This window comes from Scleropages formosus, chromosome 15, assembly GCF_900964775.1.
Source record: "Scleropages formosus chromosome 15, fSclFor1.1, whole genome shotgun sequence".
Classification (NCBI taxonomy): domain Eukaryota; kingdom Metazoa; phylum Chordata; class Actinopteri; order Osteoglossiformes; family Osteoglossidae; genus Scleropages; species Scleropages formosus.
In genome coordinates, this window is record NC_041820.1 from 13,399,771 (window position 1) to 13,426,413 (window position 26,643).

Consider the following 26,643-nt stretch of genomic DNA (forward strand, 5'->3'; position numbering starts at 1 on the left):
AGCAGCAGCAGGACGGTTTACATTCTCCGTTTTTAATGGTCTGATAGAAACAACCGCAGAGAGAATAATTCTCTTATGTAGGTGGAGTGTGAATGACCTCACTGTTCGCCGAGCAGGCAAAGAAGAGACCCTGCGTGGGCCGCGCTTTCTGACAGCTCCTTCCTTCCTTGTACCTGCGCTCATGACGCGTCGCCAAGAGGGACATCTGACATCATCGGACTCCGAGGCTCTTCCGCGCGCTCGTTGCACCTGTTTGGGCTCGTGATCCTCAACTCTTGCCGCACCGTTACGCTTTATCTCATTCATTCCCCGCGACGACTTGCCTGTTTGTTTCGTGTCCTATGCGCAACACGAAAAGACTTGCCCATGCGCATGTCATGTGCGCGCGCGTGTACACACAGCACGGTATTTTGCTGTAAGTAAGTAAGGAAGCCAGGGTAAGTATCATCCCCGGGTCCCTTCAGATTCCAGACCGGGACACTTACTACGTGATGTCCCATTGCTGTATCAGCTCTGCGTCTCTGCTGTAGAAAATTCGGAAACTATCAAATAACTGCTAGCTGGAATTACAGCTCGTTCATGATAATAAGCGCCTTCATAAAGCACGGTGGCACAGCGGGTAGCGATGCTGTGTCACAGCGTCTGGGTGGCGCGAGACGATGGATGTGGGGTCGATCCCCGCTCAGTCTGTGTGGAATTTGCATATTCTCCCCGTGTCTGCGTGGGTTTCCTCCGGGTGCTCCGGTTTCCTCCCACAGTCCAAAGACATGCTGGTCAGGTTCCCCCATAGTGTGTGAGTGAGTGAGAGAGAGAGAGAGAGAATGTGTTTGACTGATGTATGGATGAGTGACCCAGTGTAAGTAGTGTATCTAGCAGTGTAAGTCACCTTGGTCAATAAGGTGTGTGGGCTCATAACACTACATAGAGTTCATTGGCAGTGACTGTGGAGAAAAGCGCCTGCTAAATAAATAAATGTAATAAATTCGTCATTGTCGGGCGTGCTGGATGTGCGGTGTCTCAGCATAACGTCTTGGCTGTTGGTTCCCAGACATCAGAGGCAGCATGATTATGTAAATGAGTTCGAAACAGAAAAAATTGTTAGCTGGGTGTGGCGTTTGCGGGCGCGTGACGACGGATTTGCAGCTTTTGCAACACAGCGAAAAGTTGGTTCGAAGCCCCCAAGTCTCGGTCTGAGTCGCGGCGCCGCGGACAGGACTCTCCACGAGGCGCAATCCCGCGGCGCTAGGACCGCGCTCTGGCGGAGCTCGCGCGCGCGCCCACCCGAGCCTCGAGACCTGAGCTCCGACAGAACGGCTCGCGCGCGGCCAGCGGAGCTGTCAGCTGCAGCGCGAGGCATCGCCGGGGCTGCACCTTCCTGCTCCATCTCCAGGGACGCCTCCGCCTCCGCCTCCACCCCCACCCCCAGCCCCCCCCTCCCCCGACTCCCGGTCCCCGCTGCGAGCAGCGAATCCACCGGGCAGCACGAGCTCCGGAGCCCTCCTTATGGGCTCACGATGCGCAGGATTCGGGCCAACGCCATCGCGATCCTGACCGTCGCCTGGATCCTGGGCACCTTCTATTACCTGTGGCAGGACAATAAACCGCACGCGACCCCGTCGTCCGTGTCGCAGCCCCGCGCGGCGGGCGGCAGGAGTCACGGCCAGAGGGTGTCAGCGGGGCGGCTGGAGATCCACCGGGATGACCGGACCATCCCGCTCATCGTAAGTGACGGACGGAGCTCGGCGGTGGGGGTCGGGGGGGGGGGGGTCTCCGCCGGGGGGGGGCTGCCGGCTGCCGGTGGAGGCGTCAGACGAGTGAGGTGGGTGAGAGGGGCACTGCGGCGCGGGACGCCGCGAGCTGCAGGGGAGTGTGCGCTGCATGCTGATGCGCGACAATCGGTGCGGTGTCGCTGCGGGAGGCGCGTTTGCGGCGATTACACCGACTGACATTGGCGGTGGGGGGGTGGCGGGACACGGGCTGCCCCCCCCCCCCACACACACACAGTGCGCTTCGTGGGAAAGAACGCTTTTTAACGCCGAATTTCACCTACACGCACCTTCCGCAGGTGCTGTCCTCGGAGGCGCGCGCGGGATCCCCGGCCGGGAGTCCTGATTGTATTTAAGGCGCTTTTGTCTTAAGACTCTAAGTAACTCGGGACGCGTGAGCGAGCATAGTCTCCCCTCCAGTGATTCATGTGAGTTCAAAAATAAGTGCAGGATGAGAGTGATCAGGGGTGTGAAACGCGATCAAGTCCATGATTGGAAGAGACAGAAAGGAGGCTGAGCGCAGAGGTAGTAACGGCGCGAGCTCAGCGCTTCTGATCTCATTTCACGATTCAGTGAACGCATTAAACGGCATTAAATCACATCTGCGTGGCTTTGCTGTCGACGGTGTCACTTTTCCATCTTTATGCGCTTTTCCTTGGGTGTGAAGCATTATTATTATTATTATTATTATTATTATTATTATTATTATTATTATTATTATTTTCGTCAAATCTGTGTCCCCAACCCACGATGGATTTGATTGACACTTTTGACATGTATCTGCTCCCCCATCAATGAAAGGCGGAGAATTCCAAGATGACCGTGTAACAGTGAGTAATGCGTGCGCAGGCTTCCCTCTCTGCCATTTACCTGTAACATTCTGCAACCGGTCTCTCCGAAATGTAAACAACAATGAAAAAGATCTCCTGGATATCTCAGTGTGGCAATGCCCCGTGCTACTCGAGGGCTCCCCTAGGGGTAGGGGCAAGAAATTACTTAAAATAGTTAGAGTTGTGTAATTTGCGTGCGAGTACGAGGGCACAAAGGGGGGTGCGGCGGCGCAGCGGGTTTGGGTGGGGCTTGCTCTCTGGTGGGTCTGGGGTTCGAGCCCTGCTTGGGGTGCCCTGCGATGGACTGGCGTTCTGTCCTGGGTGTGCTTCCTCCGCCCTGTACTACCGGATTAAGCTCCAGTTCGCCGCGACCCCTCTTGGGACAGTGTGGTTTCAGACAGCGTGTGTGTGTGTGTATGCTTGGGCATCCATTTGTCCTCCCTGACTTTACACAGTCTTGTGAGTCAATAAACTCTGCATTATGGATTCCAGGTGCGTGTCTTCATTTTCCCCATTCGCACCCTTGGCCGTGCTCGCTGCAATGTGTTTGTATCTGCGCGACGCTGGATTCACGAATATGAATCGGAGGGCAACAAATGAATACATCTCCGCAAGGCCTGCTCCTCCTAAGGGAAGGCTTCGTTTTGATTTTTCAGGTCAACTGTTTATTTTTACGCGCATCATCTTCATCGATAATGCCAGAAGTCAAACTTGCCCTCACCCCCGCTTCCTGGAAGGGTAAGGGCTGCACCAGGCGTCTGTATACAGTACATAGCGATCTAGGGGAGTTACGTCCTTGTTAGGGTTTTCGCCTCCAGTCTGAAGGTTATTGGGTCACAACCCATTCCTGCTGTCAGAAGCATCATCAAATCGCCCAGCTGTATAATTGGTGAAAGCCTGAAGGAGGTTTCATGTTTTGCACAGTTGATAGTGTAGGGGTTAGATTTGTCCAAAGGCTGCAGGGTCAAATCTCACCTACGTTCTGCAACATACATACTCTGCATTGCTACGGTAAAAATTTCTCAGTTATTTAAATGGGCAAATAACTGTAAATTGCTTTAGAGGAAAGCATCAGCTAAATAAATAATGCACATTCATAACATGAACTGTTGTATTAAAATGTCCCCCTGCATAAATGGGTAAACAACTGTATTCCCCTTCGTGAAGAAAACTCAAGAAAGGTTAATAATGAAAATACTTAATGGGCTGAACTAAGGTGACCAGCCAAATAAGTATATTATGTCAAAAACCATATTTGACTGCAGTCAGCCATGTGAGTTAATCCAGGGCAGAATCCTCCAAGGAACTTGACCTGAATCAGACATATAAAATTACTGCATCCCTCATCCCTTAGCCTGTGACTCCATGGCAACCGAGTTGCGCCACAGGTCCCGCGACATGAGTCATGCCTGCCACATAATGGACGGCACCGATTCCCTGTTCGGCTTCATCTCCCGCTAATGGGGTTATGATGAGGTGAAGTGAAACACGGCAATGCGCCGACACAAAGGGGCAGCTGACAGGTTGAAATCAGAGACGAGTGAGAAATGGCTACAGTGTGATTTATACAAATATATAGACTACAATTACTGCCAACGACTGATATTAACGAGGAAGGGTAAAACAGGACAGCATCTCTGGAGGATGTCTACAAATGACATTTAAGTGCTTTTTGTGTTCCACTGATGTATGGATGAGTGATCCATTGTCAGTAGTGTATCTAGCAGTGTAAGTTACCGCGGTGAATAAGGTGTGTGGGCTGGTAACACTACATAGAGTTCATTGGAAGTCGCTTTGGAGAAAAGCGTCTCTAAATAAATAAATGTAAATTTAAATGTTATCAGCTTCCGCAGTCTAGAAGAAGACATGTGCCATTGAGATGAATAAGGCAGGTAGCCCCGTTCGAGTTTGACGTCACAGCGTCTTCCCTTCCCTTCCGAACGCAGCGACATGTACGGTGATTCTGAAATGAAGAGGAAACTAAAGGAATGTCACATTTTTGCGTATGCAGCATCACATTTTAGTTTAGGGGCGGATCATTGCTCGTAGTTGAAGAGCACTCCTCTTGGGTCACTTCTGTCTTTTTGATGATAGAAAAATATCCAGATCCTGCATTCTTATGTTAATAGTAATCATTGTAAAATATTAATGAGAAAAGTGAAGCGGCTAAAAAGCCACATGCAATAAACGGAGTGAATGATGTGGAAAATAATAAGTAAGTTGTAAGCAGAAAAGCGTTTCTGGATTAATACAGTGACAGGCAGAAATGCAGTAATATTTTTTTAAAAGTTCAAAATAATCACTTCTTCCGTTTTGCACAGCAAGTGTCATTCCCCCTGCGGTCATATAATTTTTTTGTTGACCTTTTCCACTTCATGAAAATCAGTATCATCCTCCAAATGGAGCTGATAAAGGAAAACGAATATTTCTCTCAGCCCTAAAAAGGAGCAATAGGTGGCATGGAGGTTATTTACAGCATTATGCCGACATTTACAATATTATTTCTGTAATACCATGCTGATACAGCACTATGTTTTCACCAGGGCTGGGAAATCATTAGCTCATCAATTCACATGGCTATTTGAAGTGTAAGTCTGGGTGATCAATGAAGATATCTGAGTCATACTGCTGGCGACTGTATCCGCATCTCTTTGTCGTTGTACAGTTTTGCCAATGCTCTTACACACCCGGGGTTGTTTTTCTCTCTCTCCGTCTCTGCCTTGCTCATTGGCTCTTGGGTGCATTGCTTTTTCGTTTAAACAAAAACTGCAATTAGGAATTAGCTTTGCCGATGTGCCTGCCAAGCAAGCCGCCCTAATCTATATTTCAACGGCACCCCTCCGTTACTTGGGTTGCGAGTGCTGATTCAGCGGAATTAAGTTTCGCCGTTAACTTTCCCCTCTCTTTTTTCCTCCTTTATTAATTTCCTTTTCTCTTTCTTTCTTTCGCTGCCTTTCGCTCTGCCCTCTCTCCCTGGACCCATTTCAGCCGGTTGCCAAGTTTTCATGCCGACTCTGTTTCCCTGTAACCATGGCGACTAAACTGTTCCCTCATATTCCAGCCTGATCATGCAGTAAGTTTGATGTAGGTCTGCCGCGAAACACTGTATGAGTTTGTCATGTAATATTTAAGCGTGTGCTCACAAACACAGAGCGGCTCCATGCTCTCCGATGCTGTGGCTGCTGTCCATCTTGTGAGAAGAGCTGTTTGTCTCACAGAACGGAGGCTGGAAGAAGGGTGCGTTGGAGCAGATTGTCTCATCGAGCTTCGGACATCAGTTTCACAGATGCAGGCTGACACTGAGGATAAAAAAGCAGGGTACTACAGTTTTTTTGAAACTGCACTTTTAATACACCGTTTGGGTCAAAATGATCCTTGGAACATGTACAATAAGCAGTTTTCTAGTTATATGCTTAGAACTTTTTTTAAAATAAGCAATATTTTTTTTCAAATGAAGAATGGCATAAGCGTTAATATTTGGAAAACTTTTTTTGAGGTTTTATTTCATTTGAATTTATGATTGGGTGCGCTCTGTTGATTTAAGGGGTGCGGTGGCGCAGTGGGTTGGACCACAGTCCTGCTCTCCGGTGGGTCTGGGGTTCGAGTCCCGCTTGGGGTGCCTTGCGGCGGACTGACGTCCCGTCCTGGGTGTGTCCCCTTCCCCCTCTGGCCTTACGCCCTGTGTTGCCGGGTAGGCTCCGGTTCCCCGTGACCCCGTAAGGGACAAGCGGTTCTGAAAGTGTGTGTGTGTGTGTGTGTGTGTGCTCTGTTGATTTTTCATTTGATTTTTGAAATCGGGCTGGAATGGGAAGCGGTTCGGGAAAAGGTCATGCTCCGTGGGGTTACATTTAGGTTTGGGCACATAATGGTCAGTGTGGTGCTGACCGAAACAATGTTAGCTCAGGTCATCTGAAGATCTTGGTTGCTTAAGTGGAAAGACCCTGTGGAACATGTACCCAGCGGAAGTCTGGTGCATCACACTCACGTTCCTTAACCGCTTATCCAAGTCAGAGTTGCAGTAGTTCAGAGCCCATCCCATCAGCATAGGGTGCAAGCTAAGTTGGGAACACCCTGGCCAGGAGGTCAGTCCATCACAGGTTAACCACACACACTTATTCTGCTCCTCTCGGAGTTCATTTCATTTCAATTCATTTTTATAAAGCTTTTTGGTTCTCAACAAAGCAAGTTCACAGCTTCAGCCATCGAGATCCACAGTCCTGCAGTTTTTAGAAAATGTATTTTAAATCGCATAAATAGAAAGGACACTTTAATTAGAGCACTGTGGATGACTTGTAATATAACCTTTTGAATACAGTAATCAAGAGCTGAGACGGAAGAAAAGACACACCCCGCACACCCTCGAGATCCACGGTTTGCGGCCCCTCTGCTGGTCTTTCAAAGAGCATCAATTAAGTGTGTCCCAGCTCCGGACACTGCGTGAGCGAAGCGAAGCAACGCCGCGTGGATCAAGCTGGCGGCCAAAATCAGCCCTTGTCCTGCTGCAGAGTTCAACTTTCTGGACTCGCCCAGATGATTATGTCCTGCTGGGCCATCATCACAAGTCTAATCCCAGGCGTGACCCAGAGAAACCTGTGTTTTCACAGCTCCGATCTGTTTCTCCACAATGGTTTCAGCTTCCCCGTGCTTTCTTTCCTCCCATCCCTTTTCATCCATCCATCATCAACAACAACAGCTTGTCCTGAGCAGGGTCACGGCGAGCCCAAGCCAGACCCGGCAACACAGGGCATAAGGCTGGAGGGGGAGGGGACACACCCATGACGGGATGCCAGTCCGTCGCAAGGCACCCCAAGCGGGACTCGAACCCCAGACCCGCCACACAGGAGGCGCCGGTTGAACCTGCTGCGCCAACACGTCCCCCTCAATGCACTTTTAATAGGTCTAGACATTAAAACGGACACAAAACATGCGAAAGAATCCAAAAGACAGAAAAGCCCCCAACTCTGGCAAGTACATGGAAATGTAAACGCAACAAAAATGACACAAGATAAATATTGACAAATTCTTTTCCAAGTTTCATCATTCTCTCTTCCTTTTTGTTTTTTCCTTGCTATTCTCCGTCTCAGTTATAAATGGTAAAGACTCGGGATCAATATGTCACCCTGACAACCTGAGAACGAATCCCAGTGGCATCAAACCGAAGGCGTACAATAGAAGAGGAGCCCCGTGACTGCGTCCTCTAGTCCTCATTTGGCTTCGCCGTGGGAGACCCCCCGGTAGACAGGGATGCGACCCTCCTTCTCCTCATACTGCACGCAAATAGCAGTGGGTCCTCTCAGCGGAAACGCTCCTTGGTTTCACTCGGGAGGTTGTATTTTTAGCCCCCTGTCTCTTATTAAGTCTGCTCATCAGCGCCACGTTGCCATAACTAGGACAGAACCCTCTGCTGAAGCACCAGTTCACATAGAATCATGAGAAATTTGGAATTTCTCACACTGCAGTCAAAAGCAGCTCTAATCTGTTCTTAATGGCCCTATTTTTGCCTTTTCCCTCTTTTATTAAATGCTAAACCCTTTACACGAGGCTGCAGGAATTATTAATATTTTGAAATATCCGTGATGAGCAGAAAAACCGGGTTCAAATGAAATAACTGAAAATGCTGCAGCCTGAAGTACCAGTCAAAAGTTTGAGCACACGTGCTCAACCTGGGCAATGCCCATCTGGGGCAAATTGGTAGCAGGGTGGCAGCAAGGTGACCCTCAAGTGTTCTCCATCTCTGGGGACTGCGGAAGACATATCAGCTCATTTCTTGATCAGACTTACTAACTGAATATCTCTTGAAGAAGACCATACAAACTTTGTTGCTTAGAGCCATCGGTGAGTATTGTGGCATCGAGTGCAAATTTGGAGGTTCCGTGTTTTTTGTAGGTTTTCGACAGAACTGTTGGAGTGGCGGTCTTATGTGGCTGATTGGGTCTTGAGGTGTGAGTGTGATATTTGTATATCTGTGTCATTGTGCACTGCTTGTGTGTGTGTGTGTGTGTGAGTGCGCAGTCTTCTCCTCGTCCAGCCTCTCCAGCTCAGTGAGAGAAGACTGCCGCACTCTCGCGATGTCGGGTGACATTATTCCGGCAGCATTCCGCTGCGTGGTTTGGCACTTCGGCCACAGAGCGGATCAGCGTTTCGCTCCTTGTGATTTGAAATAATGCCGTTGCGGCACTCCACGCAATTTCAGCCATAATTCCTTCTTTCCCAGGAAGGATAAATATAGACAGGTCATTAGAGTTCACAATTAATTTACCAGTGCAATGGGCTCATTAATGTAGCACTTAATGGCTGCGTGGGAAATGTCTTTTTTCGCTCTTCTTGAAACAGACGGTGTCTGGCTGCGCACACACACACTTCTTGTCCGGGAAAACACACGCAGTACCTTATCGCTCCGACTAGATATTTCCCATGGAGACTTTTTTTCGCCTTTGTAGAAATATTTACGTAGGTTTCAGTGAGAAAAAAAAAAAGAAAAAAATGACCATGAAACCCCGAACTCAAGGGCAGACGCAGAAACACAACTGTCCGTATCTGTGCGGCTGCTCTGGTCCTTTCTGGAAATGTCATTCCGGCTTGTTAGGCAAAGCCAACACACTTGACTGGAACCTCGGGTACTGAGCCAGGGCCTGTTCTGTCCACTGATTGCCAAGGGTGTGTTGTGTTTGCTTGTTTACATGATGCAAGCTGGACTCGTCGGATCGCTGCTTAAGGATCAACACAAGCACAGTTGGTTGGCTTTGATTCGCTCACTGCAGCATATTTTATCCTGTGCCATTTCCCAATCTAATTTTACTTATTTATATGTCAGTTATAAATGAGCATAACCAGGTAGCGTAGTGGTCGGAGCTGTTGCTGTGCAATTAAAGGATTTGGGTTTGAATCCTCATTCCTGCTGTAATACCCTTCATGAAAGAGCTTACCCTGCATTGCTCCACTTAAAACTACCCGGTTTTATAAATAGGTGAGTATTTTTAAGTTGCTTAGTGTACAAGCGTAACATTGTAAGTTGCCTCGGTAAAAGGTATCCAAGCCAGGTAAAGGTTAATAATTATATAATGGCATTTATATTTCAGGTTATATGCCGTTCATTGCGCACATACTGTATGAGAGAAGTGCTACGTATATCACTGACTTCATAGGCAGTTTCCCCTGCCTATTGTGGAGGATATTTCCCATATAAAAAGTGCCAGTAGGAATATGTAGGTAGTAATATTCATTCTTGTCTATTCATAGTCTCATTTAGCTTTGTTAGACATGAGCTGTAACTTGAAAATGACTATCTGTTCAGTTTTTGTGATGTTGGATGTCAAAGATCTTTTAAGAGTGTGTCTTAGTTTTGGGGGCGCGGGTGCAGTGGGTTGGACCAGGTCCTGCTTTTCAGTGGGTCTGGGGTTCGAGTCCCGCTTGGGGTGCCTTGCGATGGACTGGTGTCCCGTCCTGGGTGTGTCCCCTCCCCTTCCGGCCTTGCGCCCTGTGTTACCGGGTTAGGCTGCGGTTCGCCGCGACCCCGCTGTCTTAGTTTTGCTTTGGTCAGCTCTTTTGGTCCCAGATGTATATAAGGCACCTTTTCCCCGTATGCTCACTTTTACTGAAGTTGTCATATGGTAGGTGTGTTGGGGAGACTGTTTCCCACAAGCTCCTTTGGCTGATCCAGACTTTCATTTAGTTAGAAGTGAAGAGCCTTCCTTGTGTTTTTTTATTAGGAACTGGAAATGATTTTCTCCTATCAGCGAGTGACTTTCTCTACAAGATGGAGAGTGAGCTAACGCGAACATTAGTCATGAACTAAACCTCTTGCTGACGTGGCATTAATAACAGCAACTTGAAGAATGCAGTTCCCCTCCTCCCTCACCCCCTTTTTGTTTTTCTTTCCCCTCTCTTTGTTTCCTTTACTCCATCTCCTTCCCCCTCTCCCTAGAATAGTGTCTTAGTTTCCTGAGTAATGATACCGATGCTCTGAGGGAACCCCGATCCATGCTCCATCTGGGATTTGCTTGGATCAGCTGGTCAGACAGGATGCCTGAAGTAGCTCTGCAAACCTCTCATTTGCCACAAATTAGGCCATAGGCCCTTTGTGTGAATCAGCTTTGTGGAGAAATAATAACAGTGATAAGCATAATCATTCTCATGCACTCTTGGCCACTGGGGGAATGTTTGGCTCTGAATCATGCCTACAGAGTTGTGAGAGTTTCCCAACAGCCTGGCAGGATCCCCAAAGCACTCCTGCCTTGGTCTCTAAAGCAGTTAGGACCACCCATGATCTGTCCTACAGTTCCTTCAAGAGAAACTTCAGATACCACCATCAAGCCGTTTCCCCCCCGAGCACTGACCTCTGACCCCTGTTTCTCTTCCAGGTGACTCACTCACCAAGGGGGGAGCATCCAGGCCAGGTGATTGGCCACTTTGACGAGAAGGCCTACCTGTCTAGGAAGCAACTCAAACCTGGAGAGGACCCCTACCGGGAGCATGCCTTTAACCTGCAGGAGAGTGACCGGCTGGGCAGCGAACGCGCCATTCGGGACACTCGCCACTATAGGTCACTGTCCCATACTTTGGTTTTTTTCTCTTTTTCTCTCTCAAGTCTTTTGTTCCCATGCTCTATGAAGCAGGCAATGAAAGGCGAGACACTGACCTACATGGAGTTTCATGAGCATTTGGTGCTGTGCTTGCTCAGTGTTTCGCAATACTTTTCAAGTTTCATAGTTGACCAAGGTGCAGCAGGCTTCTCCGGGTCCTGCTCTCTGGGGGGGTCTGGGGTTCAAGTAATGGTTGGAGTGCCTTACGACAGACTGGCGTCCTGTCCGGGGTGTGTCCCCTCTCCCTCTAGCCTTGTACCCTGTGTTGCTGGGTTAGGCTCCGGTTCGCCGTGACCCTGCTTTGGACAGTGTGTGTGTGTATACTTAACCAAGGTGGTTTGTGTCTGCTCTTGGTCAGACAAGGGCAATAGTCTTGCAAGGCAGATGCAGTTATGGACTGTAAACTGAAGGGTCAGTGGATGAGAAGATTCTTGAACTGGGTGGTGTTCTCATGGTGGTCAGAGCTGTGGTTTGGGACACACTGGCATTGATTCATCAAGGCCCGGTCATCGGTGAGTCATACCCGTAGCGTCCCCTCCCCTCCCCCACCGGTCGACACTCCGGCTCCGTGTCACAGCAGTGGACGTGCCGTCGTGCCATGTGGCCTTCTTCAAGCTGAAGGAAGGCCCTCTGCTTCTCATTACTGTAGGGAAACACAAGGAAGCGTTCATTGTTGCTCTTCTGCAGAGCGAGACCACATCCTCAGCTGAGTGGCTCTTTGAGGTTTCGCTGCAGCTTCCCAGTCTATTGGTAATAAAGATACTGTATGACCAAGAGGATCTGAACCTTTACGTACATAAATTATGCCATCGATCTAACATAAGAGAGTGTGAGATTGTGCTCTTGCATTGAATTCAGTAGAAAAAGAAAACAGATCGCTGTTTCAAAGAGGGTCAGAAAGTAAATTTTTCTCATCACTTTTCATCTCCTATAAATGAAAATGGATTTCCATTTTTTTATTGATGACAGCAGTTTCCAATTTCCATTTGTTTGCTTTCTTTGCTCGCACCTTTATCTTGCGCAACTAATGCAATTTGTAAATGTATTATGTTTTAAGTGCTCTCTCTATACCCCTCTCTGTCTTTTGACAAAGATAGAAATGTACTGAAGTATATTAAAACTGCACATGAGTGCCATTGATCTTTGATACGTAATCCATGCATGCGTTTGTTTCTTTACCGGAGTACCGTCTGATGTTCTACCTTACCGAAGTGTTCACCCGCCCTTAGGTGTGCATCGATAACCTTCGACGCGGATCTGCCGCCAACGAGCGTTATCATTACGTTCCACAATGAGGCCAGATCGACGTTACTACGCACCGTGAAAAGGTAGGCAGCGCTGGCTTCACAGCACGATGAAATGGATGATCTTCGCCTGCCACGTAACGCGCTCCGCCGGAGCGGCACAAGATAACAGACAGCGCTGGTAATTCTGCCTTTGGTCTCCCGTTCCAGTGTCTTGCTTCGGAGTCCCCCGCCTCTGATCCAGGAAATAATCCTCGTGGATGACTTCAGCGCTGATCGTGGGTGTCTGCTCCCTGTATCAACACATGGGAGCTGTTGGTTTTTCTTTCTCTCACTTGTCTGCTCTGTCTGTGTTGCTTGTATATGAGGTTTTTTTTTTTTTAATCATTATTTCAGTGTGTGCCCTAGAGAGATTTACCTACTTCTGGAAATGATGTGAAATAAATTAGCTGAGCAGGCAAAGGGTTTGAGAAGGGGATGGGGATGTACCTCCAACTGGGAGAGCCAGACTCTGGATTCTATACTTCAGAGACGTGCGGCTCTGTAGCCTGAGAGCAGCTACTCAGACTGTCTCCCACCAGGCTTTGGGCTCTTTCTGCTGCAGTAAATTTTAAACCCCTGTGCTGCATTTCTTATTTTCAGGATTATTTCTGACACCCCTGTACCGTCTCGCTCCGCATCTGAGCTGGAGGAAGCATCAACAACCGTGTCACGTTTGCTGACGAGAGATCGCACTTTGCCCTTTTCGCACATGTTGACATTTTCACACGTCGTCCTTTTCGTACGCTTCGGCCGTTTCGGCGGCTTAAGTTGGCCCCGAGTCTCACCCGCGTGACACGTCGGGTGTGTGCGCGCGGAGAGACACCACGGGTGAGGGTCACAGGGTGTCTAACGGAGAGGGGCACCTTGCTGTTGTACCATTCAGCAAGACTTTAAAGGTGGGGGGGGGGCAGAAGGGGTAGAGCGAGATGGGGCGAAGAGAGCGAAGGACACGGTACTGGCAGCTGTAAAAATTCGGAGCCTTTTAGATGTGGAGATATTGGTGCGAGCGCGGTGATTCCACCTATGTATTTATGATTTTCTGGGAGCTCATTATTTTAACGAATTTATAGCGCTAAAAGCATTGTTGCGTTACACAGGAAAGTGTGCCAAGTATAGACAGACAGTCATAACTGTAACCACGTATAGACTGAACATGGGAAGAAATGATCATTTCTTTGCTGGACAGTAGACTCGGAATCGTAGGGACAAGAACAGCGGGCACCTCGCGGAAAGGTTTTTATGCACAAAGTCACTCTGAGTCTGAGCATTCAATTTTCCATGTGAACGGTCCAGCAACGAGCGAAGAAAAGTAAAGGTTTGAATTACAGTTTCGTAACGACCGCTTCTAACTCTTACAGTAAAAAAAAAAAGAAAAAAAAAAAAACGCATGTGTTCATGGAAAAATCGGAGTTGTTTAATCTTATTTAGTTTAATGACGATAATTTTCCCCTCTGCAAAAGTAGCGGAGTCGAATTAAGTCATTGAACTGTGTAAGTGTGGCTTTCACACCAGTGTGAAAATTGGCAAGATCCCCAAAGTGGTCCTGCCTTGGTCTCCAAAGCAGTACCACATGAGTGTCACTGTAAGCCCGGCAGCGTGTCAGCCCCCACTGAAAGGTGTCAAAGTTGGCCCGTTTTGCACCAGGGTGTACCAGCGACTTTTAATAGGGATTTGTTTAATAGGGGTTTGTCTTTGATTTTATGACTAATAAGAGGAATCACTGCTCGTAGTATATTAAGCACTGGCATTGAGGACTTGGACAAGGTTAAGCAGCTGTTGGCAATGGTGTAAATATACAGCAAAAAATGCACTGCACCCCATTACTGAAATATCGTTATACATTGGGAGGGGGGGGGGGGGGGGGGGTGTGTGTGTGGTGGCAAAGCGGGTTTGGCCAGGTCCTGCTCTCTCACAGGTCTGGGGTTCGAGTCCTGCTTTGGCTGCCCTGCGACAGACTGGCATCCCGTCCCGGGTGTGTCCCCTCCCCCTCCAGACTTATGCCCTGTGTTGCCGGATTAGGCTCCTTATCGCCACGTCCCTCCTTAGGACAGGCAGCTTCAGACTGTGTGTGTGTGTGTGTGTGTTATACACTGGTCCAAGTAAACGCAATTTTGAGCGGGTTATTTTCACTGAACACTGCAGATGAAGTACCCTGTTCAAAGTTAGCACAGCAGATCTGCTCCAAGGACGAGAACCATCAAGATTTTGCATTAAACTCTTAAGGCTTTAACTTGCGTGACTTATTAAAGGCATGTTGAAACTGAAAACATTTCACCGAATTTTTCACTTCTCTGCATTAATGGTAACAGTTGTCACATATGGTGAGGTTTTTAGTTGCCAAGCAGCACCTGGCACCGGTGCAGGGGTCAGAAGGTGTTTTTTTTCTTTCTATTCTCAGATGCTCACGTGATGTTCGCACCGCCACGTGACACGCTTATTAAAACTTCTCCTCTTAATATTATTTTTATTTTTGTGCATTATTATTTCAGCACTGCATGCTCCTTCCGCCCCCGGTTATGAGTAATAGTTATGATCGGATCTGAAATCCTGCGTCCGGCTCAGGTTGAGGCACACATCTTTTGTAAGGCCATAGCAGATTGAACAAAATGAGTGAAGGAAGCTCCTCAGTAGGGTGTGCAGAGTCAACCGGGGGCCATAAGCAGGAGACCGGGGGCCTTAGAGAGAGAACCAAAAGACCATATTCAGGGAACCGGGGGCCTCGCGGGGAGAATCGGAGTGCTCTGTGGGACAAGCGGGGGCATGGAGAGGCCAGCAGCCTCCCTCACTGCCGTAATCCAATGAAGCCACCTGCACTGAAGATCCTTGCATTGCCTCCACCCGCGCCATCTGGTCTCTCCTGACCAAGTGCGCGCTGTGAACACTGGGGTGGACTCCCTCTCGGTGGATTAGCGCGCTCGTACCAACCGCAGGGCCGCGCCTCGCTCGGGGAATCTGCTTCATTAGACCGAGGAGGTTAGAGCAAGATCAAACGGCGCTTTAATCCTCTCGCTGCTGCACCGGCGCGGTGTGTGTCGCCGCGTGTCTGTGACGGCGTGCGGCTCTGGGGGAACAATTCACAAACAGCTCAGTCTTCAGTCAGGAATTTACTGGACGTTTAACCTTCGCCGATTCCGAGCACGTGCCACGGATGGAGGTTTGGGCGGATGAACTCGGGTGCGATTCGGAGGATCCGGCCCAGCAGATAATGAGCTGTGTGGCTGAGTACATCTGTCGGCGATATTACCGGGCCCATGTGCCGTGCTGTTAATGTGTCGTCCCCCCCCCCCCCCCCCCGCAGCCCAGGACTGCCAGCTGCTCACCGAGATCCCCAAGGTGCGCTGTCTGCGGAACGGACGGAGGGAGGGTGAGTGAACCCTGAGGGGCTGTGGGAGGAGCGAGAGGGGTCAAGGAAAGTGACAGCCAGGGAAAAGTTGACGGTAAACAATGAACAAGAAAGAAGCTTTTAGTTTGCAAATGTAGGAAAAAATCAGTTTAACCTATTGATTATTTCCTTATTGTTTTTGAGGTACCTGTATAACAAACATTTAGCACAAAGTGAACGGTGCGCTGCACCAACAATAGACAAGCAGTCGTAATTCGTCAGTAGGTATCATGGATGCAACTGGAAAGTGATCACGCCGGTGTTGCCGTTCAGTAACGCTCCGGCAGCAGCGTCACCCGTATCTAATGATGTACGTGCAGACACATCAGTCAAAAGTTTGAGTACGCTTGTTGGAAACTAGTTTTTTTTTTTTTTTTTTTTTTTTCCCTCACAAGACATTGGGTGTGGAGTGTAAAAAGCTTTATGTAAGCTTATTTGGGCTCTGTGAACAGTGTAGAATTGCTGGCCTAGTGCTTTTCTGAATATGCACTCACAGAAAGGTACCTGGTTTTTCTCCACTGTTTCAGCCAATCACGCTTGTTCTCTCCCCCCCCCTCCCCAAGGGCTGATCCGATCCCGGGTCCGAGGAGCCAACGCTGCGTCCGCCTCCATTCTGACCTTCCTGGACAGCCACTGTGAGGTCAATACGGACTGGTTGCAGCCGATGATTCAGAGGGTCAAAGAGGTACGGGCACCTGATATTGGTTTCTCTCTCTCACATACGCTTCTTCATTCAAATTCTACTTTTTCTGAACTCTTGTAATAGTCAGTATTGGAATTTCTACTCCAGTCACTGAATTGCTTAAGGAATCCAACATATGATTTCCAAGGTGTATGCATGGCACACAAAATACCTACATACACATCATCTGAAACCGCTTGTCCCATATGGGGTCGCGGGGAGCAAGAGCCTAACCCGGCAACACAGGGCGTAAGGTTGGAGGGGGAGAGGGGGAAGGGACACACCCAGGACGGGATGCCAGTTTGTCACAAGGCACCCCCAGCAGGACTCGAACTCCAGACCCACCAGAGAGCAGGACCCAGTCGAACCCACTCTGGTGCTGCGCCACCGCACACCCTGCCCACAAAATATATGCATGGAATATCCTTTCTCTGTGCAACCACCTCTCTCCATAACACAGACACATGCACCACACAAACAAAGCACTGAGTCACATAAACAAAGCCCCGAAGCCTTTTGGCCCTCTGCAGCTCGTGTAAGTGATTGAGGGACTGTGAGACAGACTTGGTGCTGTCAAGCTCTCTGGGTGTGGAGCTCCTCTAGGATTACCGGAGGCCCAAGGCAAGCCCGGCCCTTGTCAGTGATACCTCCCCCGAGAGCTATCGCTGGCAGCTGGGCCGGAACAAATGCAGCTGCTCCCCTGAACCGCTTGGCTACCGCAGATGAACTTGGCACCGTTACTGCTTCCTCCTCCCGATGCCCTCGTGCTCTGTCATGGCTGTAGACGTGTGCCTTGAAATTCAAGTGTATGGAGGACTCGGTAAGGTTGAATCCCAGAAAAGAGTGCCTGACTGCAGGAGTTACGCAGCGCTTGGAGTGTCACGGTACAAGAAGAACTCTGATTTTCAGAATTAATTTTAGCGTTGCTTATAATAAAACACATCAACTAATACCTGATCGCTGACAGTTTTGACCTTTCAGAATTGGCCGCGTAATCTAGCAAGAGCGATAGGCTTACGACATGTCAGATTCCATCAAAGATTTAAACGTGGTTATGTAAAGACGCCAGGGAGCGGTACTGATCCAGGAACAGCTGCTTGTTTGTCATCTCCCTCTTGTGAGAAGTGAAGGGGAAGAAAAGAGCGAATGGGGGGAGGTGAGAAGCTCCGCGAAGCTCTTCGAAAGCGAAATAGTCAGGGAGGCCAGTTACTCCCTAAATTACTCTGCTTAGAGTGTGCTGTGGTGGAGGTGCCTTGCAGTGCTCTGGTCAGTGGCTGGGTGTGTGGCTTTCAAACCTCACCTTCAGCAGAGTTCACGCTAAGTGACCCGCATCGCTCCTGACTCCAAACAGCTGCTCTGTTTGCCCTTTCATTACATCTCCTCCTAATTTGTTTATCCTTGCCTGGGGATTATAGGGGTGGATGAAGGGGTGGGGTCACAGCAGATACCTCCAGCCAGGTTTCTGGATGAAACAATGCAAGAGGTCCTGTGTGTGACCAACAAATGCTGCCATCATTCCAGAATGAAAGTTGAACACAAATTCATTATATTACGACTGATCCGTGCTTCATGTCGTGACGCTGCACAAAGGCTAAAAACTCTCACAGTTTCCTGGATCTCCTAAGGACTTTACAGTACAACATAACGCAACATCATGGTTCGCATAGTTTGCAGTGGCAGAGCAGGTAGCACAGGTACCTCACAGCTCCTGGGCTGCGGTTTTAGATCTGCTTTTGAAATCACTTCTCTCCCTGGTTTCCTTGTGTCCATGTGGGTTTCCTCCCACAGTCCAAAGATGTGTAAAACACTTCCATACCATTATTTCCTCTGAACGCTGCAAGACTGGTCACCTAAATTTGACTTCAGGCTAAATTTTACATGAAGAAATCATAGTTTTCCTAGTATAAATCAGTTGCTAACTAGTACTTTTATCCTAGAAGGCAGAAGTTCCTTAACCTTGGGTTTAAACCACAGAGTTTAGGAAAATAAAAATCCACATATTTAAGGAAACCTCACAAAGCGAATTTCACGTGCAGTAGTATGCCTATCTGACTTCCACATCTGCGGATAAAGTACTGTGGTACGTGGCGCTCTGGGGTTGGATGGGGCGAAGAAGGATGCACAGACAGCATTCATAATGAATGTTTTATTGGAACAGCAGCACACAGGAAAATAATGCTTTCTGTCCAAGGATCGTGTTTCCTCAAAGATCTGCACCTCAAGCTAGCCTTCCCAGCCTGCTTAGCACCCCCAGGCTTTCTTTTCTTCCACACTGGCAAATACCTTTACCCCATTATTTTCCCCATAAGTCACCCTAGTGGTTGAACACCTGAATCAAATTTTACCCAGAATGCAGCTATTTACAGTAAACGTTTTCCCACTTAAACACAGAGTAACGTGGGTCGTTACAGTACTGTAGATGTAGGAGCTGAGCGGCAATTGTGTTAGTATAGGAAGTCCAGCTACCAGTCAGGGTTCAGTGATGGTGACAGTGATCGATGGGTGAAGGCAGTGTTTTAAAAAGTCTCTCTCTGTTCCAGGACCACACGCGAGTTGTCAGTCCCATTATCGATGTGATCAGCTTGGACAATTTTGCTTACTTGGCTGCTTCTGCTGATCTGCGTGGAGGTAAGTGTGCAGTGAGGATCACAAGGTGTTGGGTTGGGGTGGTAGAAGAACTTCCTTCATGTGTCCAGCCTTTTACTGGCATGAGGAGTTGAGAGATTCACAAGAACATCGAACATCAAAAATGAGCATAACAGAACCTGTCTTCTTTATCAAACGGCTTTCTCCTCTCACAGGATTTGACTGGAGTTTGCACTTCAAATGGGAGCAAATTCCCATTGAGCAGAAAATGGCCAGGACTGACCCAACACAGCCTATTCGGTACACTTTGCTGCATTTCATTCAAATACTCTTAAATCCACTCTTTTGGCTAGAATGTGAAATCAGACCATAGCTAGTACTTGGCAAAGGGAGGAGTATGTCCTGATGTACAATTGCCCAAATATTGCAAGGATATTCTCAGCTTTACCAGGGAGCTGACCCTTTCATGTAGCTAGAGTAGTGGGTAGAGCTGTTGCATTGTAATTGAAGGACTGCCAAATCCCCACTCCGGCTGTATTATTTCGATGATGGTGCTTCAATTGAATTGCTCCAGTAAAAATTACCCAGCTGTATAAATGGGTAAATAATTAGAAGTAGCAAAGTATAGTACCCTATTCCTGAAAGTCCCTTTGGAGAAATAGTGGTTAATAATAGAAGGAAAACCTGTCTTGCACTGTGTCGGTTGTTTTATATGCCGGAACGCTATACTGCTCATTCCTCTGCATTCCTGATCGCTGAATGTTGCATTTCTTCTCCCCAGGACTCCAGTCATAGCAGGCGGGATCTTTGTAATGGACAAGAAGTGGTTCAACCACCTGGGCCAATATGATACTCACATGGACATCTGGGGAGGGGAGAACTTTGGTGAGAGAAGTGCTCTCAGCTCATGATTTGAAGCACATGTCCTCCTAATTCAGCCAAAGCAGGCAAACAATGACATCATTATGCAAGAAGAAGAACAGACTCACAAACCCTCATTAACATAGGAGTCTGTTGTAGGTAAAATTGCAGTGAAGTGCCACAGATCCTCATAATTTCATCATAGCAAACATCTTAATTACTTAGGGGTGACTTTGTATCTCAGAATGAATGAATGAAAGGAAAAATCTTGGACCCAATGAACTGCGATGTGCAACAAGGGGTCTCTTGTGGGGAGTTCTTGTAAATCCATATGTAGACTAAGTTTCATGTTAAATAGTTAGAGGAGACACATCCTACTCCTGGGTGTGTAGATCCAGGGGAGGAGCTGAGCTCTCCACTGTACAACAGCTATGTCCACCCGACCACCACCAGGATCTCGACCACGCCGAAAGGTCCTCCTTCACAGAGCCTCGTAGCGGTTTGTGCTGAGTGGTCATTCCCTCAGTGCTATGTCTGCATTCTGTGACTAATATGCATGTAACATTCTCGTTTGTTGTGGTGTGTTATGCATCACCTTGTCTCACCTCATGTTTTATTCAAGACTGCATTTTTTTTAAAATCAGAGCTAGCATTTCTGCCCTTCACATTTGATGAATCTGTTTCTTATATTGGATCTTTTGCCCTCACATTCCTCTCTCCTCCTCTCCCGTTGTCCTTCTCCATCTTTTACCTTCTCTTTTTTCTCCACTTTACTGGTTTCACTGCTCCATTCCCAATCCTTTTCCTCCTTCTCAGAGCTCTCGTTCAGAGTGTGGATGTGTGGGGGAAGCCTGGAGATACTGCCCTGCAGTCGCGTGGGTCACGTCTTCAGAAAGCGTCACCCCTACGACTTCCCAGAGGGCAATGCTCTTACGTACATCAAGTGAGTGTGCTTTTTTTGCCTCCCTCTAAACCCCGTTTAAAGCTTGCCGTTGTTCTCTGTGGCCATCTCTAAACGGCGGTCACTCATTATGACCATGGGACTTCTCAGGAACACCCGGAGAGCAGCAGAGGTGTGGATGGATGACTACAAGCAGTATTACTATGCAGCTCGTCCGTCAGCTCAAGGCAAGTCCTTTGGCAGGTCAGTCAATCTTTACGTGCATCTGTTCAACTTACAAGATCTCTGTTTGGAGGAAACACAGACTTGTGTTTGCGCTGACATTTTTTTTCCTGTTCCTTGTCCTCTCCTTCTCATGCCTCTTGTCCTATCCTGTTCCACGAGCAGCATTTCAGACCGCTTGGCACTCCGACGGAAGCTGAACTGCAACTCTTTCCGCTGGTACCTGGAGAATGTGTACCCGGAGCTCAAGTGAGTCCGGCACCCAGGTGGAGGCGGTCAGATCTGACTGTTAACTGGATCGGATTTGCGTTGCAACAACCACAGTTTCCTGGCAGGAGGCTTATTTTGCAGAGTTAAAGACCTTCCTTCAGGGTCAGGGGAACCAAGTGAACCACCGTATCTCCATGGAGTGGCATGGATCATACTGGGTCTTCGAATCTTAGTCCTTATCATGCATTTTCAGTTTGGTAGCATTGTCATTCACATACACATTGCTGTTAAGATTTCCTTGGCAACAAAATGTAATAATATACCCAACCATATCTATGAATAGCATCATTATTTCTCATCTTAGTTTCAGTCCCTCTCTCTCTCTTTCTGTTTGCCTCTGCACTGCCTCAGGATCCCAGAGCAGGAAGCTGTGTCCAGTGTGCTGAAGCAGGGGGGACTGTGTTTCGAGTCCCACGGGACAGACAGCGTGGGCCTTGGCGAATGCAAGGGCAGCGGATCAAACAGGCCACAGTCACAGGTCTGTGTCTGGCTTCTACAGGGAAAAAAATTGGTTTCTGGACATATCGATCTATGTATGCTATTTATTTCTGAATGTTTGTGGGATGGGGATGGGGATGGGGATGGGGTGGCGCAGCAGGTTTGGCCAAGTCCTGCTCTCTGGTAGGTCTGGGATTTGAGTCCTGCTTGGGATGCCTTGCGACGGACTGGTGTCCCGTCCTTGGTGTATCCCCTCCCCCTCCAGCCTTACGCCCTGTGTTGCTGGGTTAGTCTCCAGTTCGCTGTGACCCCGGTTGGGATAAGCAGTTTCAGACAATGTGTGTGTTTGTGGGATGATGACAGTTTCACCTATAGATTCTGATTAGCACTCCACTGTAGTATGAACCATGATTCTTTCGCTCTAGAGCACTCGGCTGGCTCTTTGCTGATCACGTCTTGCGTTTCTGATTCTCAACAGAAGTGGACTCTTGTTGAACCTCTAATTCGCCAGCAGGACCTCTGTCTTGCCATCACGGGTTTCATAACTGGGTCAAAGGTCAAGTTGGAACCCTGCAATCAGAAAGAACCAAGACAGGTCAGTATAATTTATTCTGTCATGGTTATTGCCGCTGGTGTGGTATACATGAGAAATAAAGCAGAGCATTTTAAAATGTCCCAAAATTTGAGAGCACAGTCCAAACGGGGTCAACGTGGTATCTGGAGCTACATGCAGTGGAGCACAAACCTGTTGGAGGGGTGACCGTGACTGTGTTCAAGGAGCGAAGACTCGTGTTTATTGAGCTGATTAGTAGGAATTTGCTTTTTTCTTTCTCGGGCAGTTGGCTTGTCTTCACAGGATTGCTATGTCCTCAGCACACTGGTCCCCTCTCAGATATGGCCCTGCTCCAAGGTGATTTACTACCTCTGGGCCCCGATTCAAACCCAAACCATGTGCATGAGCTGGCTGGACACACGCCAACTGGTGATGCTGTCTCTCCGAATCGCAAACAGGGAAGCCAGTCAACGCTCCAGCTAGGCGCTCTCGTGGAATCCTGCTTGATTCTTGGGAAGGAGCTTCCATCGATCGCTGCAGAAATTAACCCAAGTTAGCCCTGTTCTAGACCCCAAAGTTTTTGAGTCCCACGGACATTACTTTTCACTCAGTTCTTTCTTCCCTTATTGGAGCCATTCGTTGAAATTTGAAGACAGCTCCTTCTAAGATCCAGGCATTGCTTTTTGTACATTCTAGAGGGCACAAATTTTTAATCCTATCTCCCAAAATGTATGTGTTACCATGCCGAGTCCTCGTGCTCTTTATAGAAGACATTCTGTGCCTTTTAAGAATGCCATGTTTGGGGGTAGGGCTTGGAAAACATTCAGGTCTTAGAAAGGTATCCAACTTTCATGTTGAGTCTCAAGAGGATAAGTAAGTTGGCAATAAACAAAAATGTGTGCATTTTTTTAAAAAGTTGACCGACTTCTAATGTTTTGTTTTTTGGGGACCTCTGCTTAATGTGTTATTTTCAGGATTTACTATGTTTGCTGGGATATTATCTAGAAAAAATGTCCCCGCAAAGGTTAGCAGAACAAAGTCAGAGGCAGAAGCGCACACACACACACACACACACACACACACACACACACACACACACACACACACACAAAGTATCACTGCATGGTGACCCCTGGAGAACACTTCCCCATGCTGCTCTCCACTATGGGTTTGAGCAAACCCTCTTTGTTTCTACATAGCTTTGCTCGGCCTTGATGTCTTCCGAAGCTCCGTTCTTATTAATTTATCATTAGGCTGTGGAATCCAGTCCTCCTCGTCCCGCGTGATTTATTATTGGTGACACAATCTCTGCTTGCTCATGAAAGTATAGCTGTTCCATTAGGAAGCTCTTCAACAATTTCCATTAAGTTCTGGTGCTCAGTTCAAGAGTGTACTTTCTATTTAAAGCTTAAGCCTTTTCATAGATGATAAAAGTTTCAAGTTTCTCAATGGGATGATAAATATTGTTTTGCTGTAGGCGATCAACATGAAGAATCTCTGCCTTATCTTTCCAGGGAATGAAATGAAATATCAAATAAAAAAGCTTTCCACGTATCTATAGTTGGAATGACAAACATATGTTTTGGTCTTTTTATTTTTCACATCTGATATCTTTCTGATACCAAATGGTTTTAGGCAGAGAATATAAATAAGCATCTTAAAATGTAAAAATATATTTCTTGAATCTTGTCTTCATTCTGGCTGGAGCTTGAGGAAAGCGTTTCTAAAAAAACTGCTTCAAAAAGCTGTTTTCCACAAAGTTTGAACCATCTGTGGGTCCAGACTCTCTCATCAAACCTCGAAAGTTTCATCAGTTTTCATATCTCAGTATCGGAATTTCGTCGCCAACCTCACGCTCAGAGATTAATTGAGCGTCTAACGCTCATGCGTTGACGCTGCCCTCTTTCAGATCAGTTGTTTGTTTCTAGCGCAGTGATTTAAGATATAAACAAAACCCCTCGCTGCACTGATTAATAAAATATGAATGCAGCTCTCGTGCAGTTATTGTTCGTTCGCTAATAACGCGTGAGTCATGCATTGAATGCCGCTCTCTGTTCATTCATGTTCTTTTCGCGCTGTCGGAGAAGTGCTCATCATAGATGTTCTTCTCCTTTTTCTTCTTCCACCCCCAACAGAAGTGGAGGCCAAAGGGCCCTGCTCTGCAGCATATGGTCAGCGGCCTGTGCCTGGACAGCCAGTCCCCGGCCGGCCCCCCTGCCATCACCCAGTGCCGACCCCAGCTGGCCAGCCAATCCTGGGAGCCACAGCTGGCCACCTGACTGGGGAGTGCGGGGAATGGGGGGGTGGGGTCAAAGGTAAAGAAAGGTGGGCATGCTGTAGGATCCGGTGGATCGTAATGGCGAATCATTGCTGCATCAGGAGCGTCTGCCCTGACGGTTCCAAGAGTGTCCATTTTGTCCCTTCCTCTTGAATGTCCAAAGTGGCTCACGGAGGATGGCGTGGGGTGGGGGTGCTTTTGGTGGTTGGCACAGGCCTGCGTGTGGGGAGTGCTTTGGATCCTCAAGTCTCTCCTGTGCATCTTCAGTGCTCACAAATGTAAAATGCCATACCTTCAGACTGAACATTTATTCGCCCATCATACGAGGTTTACCTCTTTCCCGTTCGTGTTTGAACGGAAAGTTTCCTGGCCAGAGATGAGCGGGGCTGCGAGCGCCGGTGCGGTCGAAGGGCCCGCGAGCGTCAGCCTGGTGGCCAGGTGGGGGAGGGCTTGGCTCACACATCCGCCCAACAAGGCGCTTCATTCATCGGTGGGAAAAGCTGCGTTGAAAAAAGGAATCGAGAAATCGGGACGGGACACGCTACTCAGACATAGATGTGAGTGTCAGCTGTACGGTAAAATTAACTGGGTCAGCGGTTCGACATCAGGCTGCCCAAAGCACTTTCAGGCACACTGTTCAACTCTTGCATGGTAAAATCGTCTAAAACAACACTGAACTGGGGAGATGCAAAGTGTCCAGCCCCGAGAATGTATTCTTTGTCTCTTTGTAACCGTGTAAATATCCTTACTGCGGATTGAACTGGCTACGGTTCACATAAAGGAATCATCTGCGTCATTCGAGAAATAAAACGAAACAAGAACACAAAGTACTTGTATTATTATTTCTATGTATATGGTGGCTCTTCCTCATGGAAGGATTCCCTGTCCGTCTTTGCACTGTCTGACATTAAATTGTATCAAACTTTATTTAATTCTTTCCGTTTTTTAAACCGATGGTGAATCACGTGTGTCATTATGTTTATCGTTCTCTTTCGAAACTGGATCTTTGTAAAATAAGTAGTTGTGAAGTTCTGTGCTCGTATGCAGTATAGTATCCAAGCTGTAAAAATAAATTTGTGATGAAGGGATCAAAAGATGTAATTTGTTCTTGGAGGGGATGCAAGCAGCTGTAGTGGAGTGAAGATAATGTCAAACCTGACCGTCTGTCGCTGGGTTGAGTGTCACAGGCTGCCGAGATTACTTCACCGCATTTACTTTACGGGGGGGGGGGGCGCGGTGGCTCGGGTCCTGCTCTCCGGTGGGTCTGGGGTTCGAGTCCCGCTTGGGGTGCCTTGCGACAGACTGGCGTCCCATCCTGGGTGTGTCCCTTCCCTCTCCAGCCTTACGCCCTGTGTTGCCGGGCTAGGCTGTGGCTCCCTGCGACCCCGAATGGGACAAGCGGTTCGGACGATGTGTGTGTGTGTGTCTGTGTGTGTGTGTGTGTCTGTGTGTATACTTTACTAAAATCCTTTTCACCAACAGGACTCATCCTGCCTCTGCGCTCCTGACAGCTGACAGTCCTGATAGCAATTTAGAAGGAGAAAAATCCCAAGATCCATTAGTGCCAGATGACACAGCTGGGAGTGTGACTGTTAGCCAGATTCCCTGATGTGTTTGGCATCAAGCTGAGCTGCTTGTTATTGGGCACGGATAATTACTGTAAGAATACGGAGCCGCTTTATGTATACAGTGGGGCCTCTTTACGACATGCCGTCCATCAGCAGATTAGCTCTGACCGTCAGTCTGGACGCAATAGGCCCCATCTGTATTTATATAGCTCTTCAGCAGGAAGAGTTATGATTTAAATGTGACTCTTATTTAGAAAAATACTTTGCAGTATTAGTACCGGTAGTCGTGTTCAAGTCATTCAAAGTTGCTCAAGTCAGCAAGTCGTTGCTTTATATTTCATTGCATATGAGATACAGTGACAACGCTCGTATTTAGTGTTTTTGACTGTGCCGTTCCTAAAGCAGAATTTGCTTTAGCTGGTGAGTATTACTTCGTAC

At 48.0% G+C, this 26,643-nt stretch overlaps 1 protein-coding gene across 1 annotated transcript; it reads left to right on the top strand.

The window, feature by feature from the left end:
* The first annotated feature begins 979 nt into the window (after positions 1–979).
* galnt16 (UDP-N-acetyl-alpha-D-galactosamine:polypeptide N-acetylgalactosaminyltransferase 16) lies at positions 980–25,464 on the top strand. The gene is made up of 15 exons (XM_029258522.1): positions 980–1,721; positions 10,957–11,138; positions 12,408–12,506; positions 12,633–12,700; positions 15,763–15,828; positions 16,410–16,531; positions 19,069–19,156; positions 19,330–19,414; positions 19,896–19,999; positions 20,792–20,918; positions 21,027–21,119; positions 21,264–21,347; positions 21,720–21,846; positions 22,285–22,401; positions 24,495–25,464. The coding sequence occupies exons 1-15, from the start codon at positions 1,515–1,517 to the stop codon at positions 24,636–24,638; spliced, it is 1,713 nt and encodes a 570-aa protein (XP_029114355.1). The 5' UTR covers positions 980–1,514; the 3' UTR covers positions 24,639–25,464.
* Positions 25,465–26,643: the final 1,179 nt, after the last annotated feature.

What these genes read in the sequence shown, in the direction of transcription:
- galnt16 (XM_029258522.1), top strand. Translation starts at nt 1,515, where the DNA reads ATGCGCAGGATTCGGGCCAACGCCATCGCGATCCTGACCGTCGCCTGG. An exon ending in CGGGACACTCGCCACTATAG is followed by an intron (nt 11,139 to 12,407) that starts GTCACTGTCCCA and finishes ACCCGCCCTTAG; the next exon opens with GTGTGCATCGATAACCTTCG. An exon ending in TTCTGCTGATCTGCGTGGAG is followed by an intron (nt 19,157 to 19,329) that starts GTAAGTGTGCAG and finishes CTCCTCTCACAG; the next exon opens with GATTTGACTGGAGTTTGCAC.